The 9638-nt window shown below is 36.6% G+C and overlaps 1 protein-coding gene across 1 annotated transcript in view; it reads right to left on the bottom strand.

Moving 5' to 3' along the window:
- The window catches only part of kiaa2013 (KIAA2013 ortholog), a 16220-nt gene extending 6816 nt beyond the window's left edge, over positions 1 to 9404 (bottom strand). Inside the window, exons 1-2 of the mRNA XM_039756078.1 lie at positions 7401 to 9404; positions 5540 to 6393 (exon numbers count right to left, since the gene is read on the bottom strand). Of these exons, the coding sequence (XP_039612012.1) occupies positions 5540 to 6393; positions 7401 to 8355 (1809 nt within the window). The 5' untranslated portion in view covers positions 8356 to 9404. The remainder of the gene's footprint in view (positions 1 to 5539; positions 6394 to 7400) is intronic.
- Between the last annotated feature and the right edge of the window lie 234 nt (positions 9405 to 9638).

A 9638-nucleotide genomic window follows, 5' to 3' on the forward strand; every position in this document is an offset into this window, starting at 1 on the left:
TGCTGATGGAGATGTTGTTGTACAGAATGTAATAGAAACAGATCAGGATAGTGCTTTTGAGTGAGTTTGTGATTTTTGTTTTTTTATTGGCAGACATTCCACCTTTTTAACATTACAGAATCAGTGATGCACCTTTAATATGTAGTTCTGCTGCAATCTCATCCATATCAAAAACACTGCCAATTGAGATGCTTTCCATGGCCAATGCGGTATGTAGTCGACAATGTTTTCACCTGGTTTATTTTTGTACAATGCTTAAAACATTCAATTTATTGCATAGGCCATGTAATGTGCAGCCTATAAATGCCCTTTCTGTTCCTAATAAGTAAAAGTAAAACAATATTTACTGTTAGGATGGAGTATTGTCTGGCTATTGTTATGACAAAAAAACATGCTTAAACATAAACCTGACAAAAAACAAAAAGAAATGTTTGAGTAAACAATGGAAACAAATGAAAATTGTAAACATCTAATGATAACAATATACATTCAAAATTCACATTATTGCTAATGATAACCAGTTTCAATTCAAAAGAATAGTTTACTGCAAAATTCTGTTTTGTGATGACCATCAACAAGCCAAGGTCACTCAGTTGGAAAATCAGGAATTGATCTATAGCAGAAGTGGTTTACTCATGTGCAACTGTATGCAAGATATTCCAAGAGTAAGTAACTCCAGTAAATCATTTAAATACAGAAAAGTACTTCATTTTATAGTACTTCTGATTAGGCCTAAGCCAATGGTCGATGATATCATCCATAGCCAACTAGTTGGACACATCATTGAAAATAAACATCACTGATTAGAGCCAAACATTTGCAGAAATTTCCTTAAAGCAATAAAACTGCGGTCATTACCATTTATTTTTTTTAAACTTTGTACACCTCACAAGAAAGCTGTCAAGTATTCATGTGTACAGCAGGAAGAGTTTGAGGCTCCTGGGCTTAGTTTGTTTAGCAGTAGTGCCCTGTGGTTGAGGGTATGCAGCCTGGTCAAAGCATCACATGCAAAGTTTGAATGGGCCAATATCAACGGCTCTTTATGCTTCAAGGGGAGCCCCACATCGATACCATATACTGAGATGCAGTACATATGCTCCAAACAGCAAGGGGAAAAGAAACAAATCAAAAGGAGAAACAAGACACTGACTAAACAGAGTGCTGTCAGTACCATTTCAAGCACTCCTTGCAGGCAATAAGTGTAGTCTCTAAGGTGTGAAGTGGCACATCAATAACCTTAAGTGGCTGACTTCAGCCTATACAAATTAAAACCACTGAAAGAAACTGAGGGCTGAGCTCATCGGGTTCCCACAACCAATGGCATTCATAGGACAGGACCCCATACAGCTCTCTATGCAAAGAGACTAGTGTCAAAAATGAGAGATGGAGTAAGATTTGCGAGTTGGAAGGGTCAATGAATAACGAACTGGACTGAAACACAATAGTGAAACAGTATGTTTCGGAGTCGAATAAAATGCCACAGTAGTAGTCAGGATGTTCTCCATGGCCATAAAAATGGAGAAGTGGCAGTCAGGGATGTAAACAGTTATAGCTCACTAGCAACTGGGAGCCCGATCAAATCGGGCTACAAATTCTACGTTTGTGAAATCCATACTTTCTCTGCAAAGAATTATTTGTTTTTTTAAGTCCTTGAAATGATTTTGTTATCATGACACTGATTTGTGCCTAAAATAGACCTTTTCGGTCGATGTAATGAAGAGTTTCCTGTTTACGCGGGGCTGCAAGACGGGAACTCAGCTCTTCGGCACACCTCATTTGATTTTTTCCGGTAAACAAATTTTCAAAACAAACCGTATTTCACGACTCTAATCAGAGTCGGAGTAATAATTATGTTGGCGTGGTCATTTTAGATCTGAGATCAGCTAAAATTTAAACGATGATTGTTGTTAATACCCAGTTGTCATTACTCAGTTTGCCAACAGATGTCAGAAAGGCGGATGCCAAAACCGAACTGCCCAAAGATAGATTTCGACGTACCAAGCAAATGGTGATATGTTCTAAATTACTTACGGTTCCGGAGCTGCTGAAGGGTTTAAGTCAGTCGACGATATTAGTCTTGGAAAGTACACCCCACCAAACCAACGTTCCAAAAAGCAACCGAACTTACTGTTATCTGCTTGAACCAACTCCGACTTACTATACTTGGTCGTCAAGCGGCGTCACTGAAGCATTTGAACATTCTTAGCCAATCATTCAATACTGCGTCCACATTTGCCACGTTATGTTCTAACTACGAAGGCAGAGTCCCATTGCATAGTTTTAACTTGTATTAATTCGAGGTACTGTCGTGAACACCATACATTCGGGATATTGACGTGAACACCATACATTCGGGGTATTGACATAAACACCATACATACGGATAGTGTCAAATTATATATAAGGATTTCTTTTCTTACTGTAACATTGCTTAAAGACACTAACTATTCTGGCTTAAAGACACTAACTATTCTGTTTCTTTAATCTTTATTGTAACCATAAATAAGAATGTGCCTTTCAATTTATTTATTTATTTTTTTTTTTAATTTTCATAATCCACATTGTCTTTCTTTCTCCCCTATCCACATGGAGGGTCACTTCAATAGGAATTTAATTGTACTGTGTACACATCATAATAAATCTGACATTAACTGATTACACTATATATCAAGGAAGTGCCTTACATTTTTTTTTTAAGCCAGTGCTATTATCCCTCTGCATGTACATCGTACACTGCAAGCGTGCAATACCTTTTAACATTCAGCTTTATGAATGTTTGCAGCATATTTTTTGCCTGCTTGATAGGAAAAAGCAAAATATCTACTATAGCCAAGCCATGATCAAACACGGAGTAAGATTTATTTTTATAACTTATGTCGAGTTGCTTTTTTAGTTCAGAAGACCGTAGAGAGGAGAAGAAAAAACAACTGGGGATGTTGTCTTTGAGTTAGTATGCATACTTAACTTCTAATTTAGAAGTTCTAAATACTAAATAAAAAATAAAAACTGTTTCCTATTGGTAGACAGATCTAATATTAGAGCTCCCAGGCGAAGCCAGGTAAAACAGCTAGGAGTTCCAATAATTATCTAAATAATTCTGAAAACTATTGCATGTAAGGCAATATACTAATAAAGGACTAACTAATTATAATAAAGTAATAACTTATAAGAGTAGAAATACAAACATTGTAGAGGATGGGACTTAATTTCCCAGCAGTAAGAAGTGCTTTGTCAACAACATTGCAACCTAATCAACACATTAAATTATGTTCAAAATGCTGCAGGAAGCAAGGCTTAAGCTTCAGTATAAGTAAACATTACCATTTTTTGTGAATTATTCCTACATTTGTTGACATCACTATCCAAGACAAATTAAGTTACATACTGCAGAGTGAAGCTGGAGATATTTGAAATAAGTATGCAACACTGCACAACACCTTTTGTTTGTAATTAATGCATCTGTATGAAAACAAACAAATTTGCGACCAATTAATACTTTAAATTAAAAGACACATATGCATTAAAGTAGGTTTACTGCAAGTGTTTAACAGGCAACTAGATAAAAACTATAAACAATGCATGATATATTTAAAAAAATTACTAACAAAGGGAATACCCAATATTGAATCTATTGTATGTGTCAATTTCAGACTTAAGTTCTTGTTTTTTTTAATGCAATTATGATTTAAGGCCAGTGGGTGGTAAATTATTAAAAAAGGAAACCAGATTAGCTGCCCCAAGACAATAAATATGAACTTGAACTATTTTGTAGTAAGTGTTTATCTTTTTGTGTAATGAGTAAATGTTATATGGGTATTTGCCCTTACTGATGTGGGTTTCAGATCTTGTCCTCTCTGACATTGTTTATTTTTATTCCATTTCTTTGTTTATTTTTTAGTTAGTTTATACAGATCAACCAGTATAAAGAAGTGGTTAGTTATATTTTGTCAGTAATAGTTTCTGAGGTGTAAAACAGTCTTCATGAGTTATAAAAATAATAAAGGGAAAACAAATTTTGGAAACTAAAGTATAATCATGCTTGATTTAAGGCAAATTCACAAAGATAAAGATGGGCAGGACTTACTGCAAATCTTAATTAAGAACATAAATGATTTAAATCTATGACCGATAAACACCCATTAAAAACTTGTAGTAACCAAGTTCTTTTTGAAGTACTGCCACTAAGAGCTATATTAAACATCAGAAGTAAACCACTGACAAGATTATACATTTTGCGTTGTCGTTAATTGCGTTGAGTTATATAAAAATTAATAATCATTTAGAAATGCTTCTATTTCAACTAACAGAGGTAGAATCAGGAAGAATGCTGGAAGACTGGGAAGCAGAAAGTCAGAGGAACTGGTGAGAAAAGACAGTTTAGGTGCTGTTACTACTAATGAATGCCCTTCTTATGTTTCACAGTGAAGGTTTTCAAGGTTCTCCTAGCCAGTAAGAGTTAGGAACTTGGGGAAGAGGTGAAGAAATACAGTGTATCACTATTTAATATAATGTGTGCAACCTGAGGTTAACTCCGATAAACAATAAAATACAGACTCTTTAAGAGAAATGTTTAAAACGTTTATATTTTAGATGACAAAAATATAAAGTGTATTTAGAGTTATTTTTAATCGGTTAACCCTAAAAGCTGGATCTAATTTCTGAATGATGTCCCATCTTATTTTGCTAATTATACATTTTAAATGATTAAATATTGCACTCAAAAATAACCTTGGAACAAGTAAGTGGGACAACAAAGCAGAGACTAAAACTACCAGCATCCTTCTAAACAAAATATTTATTGCTAAATGCATCTCCTATGAGAAACATCTGCTTTGTACAAGTATTTTCCACTAAAAAGGAACCAGTTTTCAGTGTTCTTCAAAATTACTTTATTAGATGAACAAGAAGCCGAATGTAGGCTTTGCAAACCCCAGAACTGTAGTAAAGTAAAAATCCTCAATTAAAAGTTAAAAAATAGCAAAAAACAGCCCCAAAGATTGTGCTCAGACCTGAGCAAAAAATGCAGACTCCCCTCCACACGCCTAGCAACAGACATGTGGCATGTTAAGATATAAATGTTCTTTAGTGAACAGATGCTGAATTAAATAATATCAAAATGAAACCGAATAAAATGAGACTTGGAAAAACTACAATCTTAAAATTAGACATGTTGTAACTAAAGTTATTTTATAAAATAATCAAGTACATGTTAACATATGTTCTGCACAATGTTTTTTTTTTTTAAATAATTTCTGAAACAAGTGTATTTTTAATTAAGCACCATTTTTTCAAGTTGATTTTTGGTACAGAAAGAAAGGAAAGCTGAAAGAAAAAGAAAACTCCACATTTGTTATTAGAAAGCCCAAAAAGATCACCGCAAGCCAAGCAAGCCTTATCAAAACTGGAATCCATTCCATTAGAAGTATTAAAGTATAAATAAAAAATATATAGTCAAATTAAAAAAATGCAAAAGAATGAGTTGCAAGGAGAGGGAAATTTGCACACATCAGTGACAGCAGGTAACAGGAAGTGTCTATACCTTGCTTCGGAAGAGTGGTTTAGCGCCAGGTCCACAGTACTCATTGTAGATTAGTTTGAAGAGAAACAGGTGGAACAAAGTTATGAGGGATGCCACACTGAACCAAAACAAAAATGGTAATCCAGGATACTGCTTTGCCATGTGCTCTTCATGAGCAAGTATGGCCTTCAAGTGTAAAGTATGTCTCAAATCCTGTAGGTGGGTCAAGTCTGTTGAAATGTAGAGCAAAGGGGTGATAGGCTGAGTCACCAAAACTGGGAATGTGTGGCCTTTGACCTCAGATGTAAGCTCCACTGGTTCATTAGTGCAGCCTGCCTCACATGCATAAAGCTTTACTGGCGTGTCCTGAGACTTGACAAGTACGTGCAGAAAGGGCTTTCCCTCGGTATCCAGGAGTACAGCAAGGTTTATCAAGTCCTTGTTGTAGTGGATACCATGTAACAAGTAGCTATTGTGCAATACATCAGGGTCTGCCTGAAACTGTAGATGGTTCTCTGTAAACTGTAGCCCTCCAAAGCTCAGGACCATTCCCTGCATTACCCCCTGGGCTCCAGCTGTTACTAGCACCTTACAACCACGCTTTTGTAATGTGAGGTTCCAGAGGGTGACAAGCTGAAGAATGTGGGCAGCACTATGCAGTTGTTCAGGCCACAGGTTCTCAGCATGCATAGTGGCATGCCCACTGAAGCAGTGGTCAGCATAGTTCAAACTGGACTCAAGCCTTTCATTATCTTCAGGACTCAGATTCTTTTCCAGAAGTGGTGCAGGAGATGAGGACAGCACATAATAAAGGGTCTTGTTTACTGTGACACCAGAAGGCGTGTGAAAATCTGTAATCTTTCTCATTTCTATGCCTATAAAAAGAAAAAAAAAAATCACATTACTGAGAAACAGTACATTAAATAAGGTTAAAACTATAACCATTGAAATTTTCTCTATCAAAGAACTACATTTTTTAACAAATCTCCTTCATTCCCTGCTGAAGTATATTGATTTGTAATGAGAAAAAAAAAAAGGTTTCAGGCCTCCAAAAAAGGAAAAGCAATTAAGGTAGGTGGTGTAACAGGAGCTTCCACTGTAGAGTGAAACTAAATGAATTTCCTTCATTTGACATTGTTTTTCTTGTTTATGTTGGAGATGCCTTTACACAAGGTGACTTAAGAGATCTAGATATACCAGTTTACACCTGCATTTTAAAAGCAGAAGCAGATAAAGTGATATGAGTAAGAACTAGGGAAGGAAATGGTTACTGATTTGTTAAAATCAACAATCAATAATACATTCACATTTTTAAAATTTAGCACATCAGAGTGTATAAAGAATGTATTTGTAAACAAAGACTTATTTACATTATCTGGCAATGACATTTTTGTTGAGCACCCAATAGTCATTAAAGGAATTAAGAGAAAATGAATTGTTTTCATTAGATTTACAAACCCATATTTTTTCAAAAATAAACAAGTTTCAAAACAGCATATCAAGTTATGATTCTAACACATCAATTATATCCAAGTAACAAAAATTACTACAATAGGCCATTATGCCAACAGACTTAAAGTGGCAATTTGCCAAGTTTTATTGTTATTACTTTTTGTACAAACGTTTTATGTGTAAAACATAGAGGCAGAACAACTAACTCTGATTCACTTTAGAGAATGTAAAGAGCATGAAAAAAAACTGTAGAGGCTCCCTCAACTGCTAAATGCATTATTTAAACATAAACTAGTATTTTATCATAAGAAAAATATGCACTACACTTCTATTTAGGCAATATGTCCAGCTTTGTGCATATTTCACATTAATTCCTATTTGACCAATGTCTAAACCAAATGAAACCATAATCACTCAGTGTGACTCTCACCAGATAGGAAAAGATTATTCCAGGCCTGTTGGTGTTCCTGGTATAGATCTTCCATACTCATCCTCAACAGCTCTGCCATCTCTTTTTTTGCGCTGTCCCTCAGTCTGCTAAACACCTCTTCTACCTTTGCAGAGGAGTCGATAGGTTCAGAAGTGAAGACAACCGATAAGACATTTTCTGCAAACTCAGACTTAGCAGCAACCTGCAGCTTGCTGCCAATCTTCTTTGAGATGATAATTACCAACATAACCTGGTTCTTCTCTGTTACTACCCTACCTGACGATAAAATAAACTCTTTGTCTTCTATTTTTTCTATGCTGGAAGAAAATTTGCCCCCAAAGGAAGGTGAAGGAGAAGACACATCAAAGACAGCAACTTTTTCAGTTGGATTTGAGATGTATATCCTCTGGATGTATAAATGGGGACGACTGCGATGAGCAAGATACTCTTCTCGGAGAGTAACACAGTTCCGTGCAGCTTGGGATTGACCAGGGAGTAAGCATTGTACAGACAGCACTGATCCTTTACGAAACCAAAGCAATGAAGCCCGTGCTTCTGCCCGTACCTCATCCAGTTTCAATGCAACCAGTGGAGGGTAATCTGTATGGTGAGCTGGGATGGAACCAGTCTGTGAAGAAACCCAAAGCGTGTTTGTTTCAATGTCTACCATAACATAGCCATTGCCAACTAGAGCTGGCCCAGATACAATGCTTTGTGGTTCAATTATAATTCCATCACCTCTGTCCACCAGTGCCTTCCATCGTTGCATCTCAGATTGTAAGCATACCCCTGTTACGCCTCGGGGTACTGAACTGTTAGTTAAAAGACGCAGGATACCATCAGAAGTTAGATACCAGTACATGATTAACAACAGGAGTAGTCCAGCAAGTAACCGCCTAGCCCAGCTACTAGACAGCAAACCTGGTAAACCTTTGAGTCTTTGCTGAAGCCACATTTTCTTCTCAAGTCAGAATTAAGTTAAAATTTACTGCACTGGCCAGTCGAATTGTGCCGTTCTCGGTATGTTCTTCAGAGTATATACAGTTTCCCAAACTCAGTTCCCGTCTCATACTTTTATTGATAACCATCTACGTCGCAGAAAAGGTGTTGATTAGTCCCCATTAGCTCATTAAAATGGCAGGCCAATATTTGTTTAGCATCCAGTAACTGTGATCTCCTCCAAGTTCAACGTCAACCTTTCCAAATGTAAATGAGACACTGTGCTAATGACGAAAAGTAAAAAAAAAAACACTGCAAAGCGAATCAGAAGCTTGTGACTATCATTTAGAAAAAATAACAAATATCACGTAAAATATATAAATTCAAAGTGTGTCCTCTTAGACTGAGATTAAATATGAGTAAAGAAATATCAAACTGTTTAAAAAAAATACAAGGATTTTAAAAGTTTAATGATGCACACGGCGTCTTGTCACCGCTCCAAAGCTGTCTCTCCTGTGTTCCTTTTCATTTTTTCCTTCTCGTATTTCCCTGAAGCCGTCAACTTGGCCAGCCTGGTGCCTCACCTGACCCCGTTTCTACACACGTGAAAAAGTACAAAGACTGAGCTTGAAGGCATTTTTCATATCGATCGAGGACACAGTCTTAACAGATTAGAGGATCCCGAACTGTATTTTTCAATCCGACCCTCTCTGATTTAACTTTTTCTCGTTTCTTCACGTATTTCATGCATATATCCTTCTTTATTTAAGTCTCTCCCGTACTCTGAATCACGTCTGTTTAGCTGATATCACGTGCACTCACATCCTGCTTTAATGTTTGTGTTCTGCCCACTTCGTGCTTTATTACCCCCGAATCCAGACTATATGCCGACGCTGCTCTCCCAGGACTCTCCTTTATCACTTCACGTATTCTCCCCACTCCGACGCCATGTCTCTTGCCACTCTATGCATTATTGATATCCGTACACAACTGTCCCTGAGACCTGTTGGCAAACGCTCTTCTCAACGAAGACAGCCGGAAAGTATCTGGTAAGGACGAAATCCCGGAAGTGTCGCGCGTTGTTTGTTTTTACGTTGTCATACTTTCACCTTTACGGCTTTCACAGTTGCTAGGCAACGAAGTGCAGAAATTAAGCTGACTTTTATAATGAAAGGAAGCTGCGCACTGGTCACTTATCTGGTACGATACATACAAAACAGTTTAATTGTAAATTATATAAAATATGTGTACTTTAAAAGACATCTACATTTTTTAATTGCAGAATCAAAGATCGTGTAA

Source organism: Polypterus senegalus, chromosome 6, assembly GCF_016835505.1.
Source record: "Polypterus senegalus isolate Bchr_013 chromosome 6, ASM1683550v1, whole genome shotgun sequence".
Classification (NCBI taxonomy): domain Eukaryota; kingdom Metazoa; phylum Chordata; class Cladistia; order Polypteriformes; family Polypteridae; genus Polypterus; species Polypterus senegalus.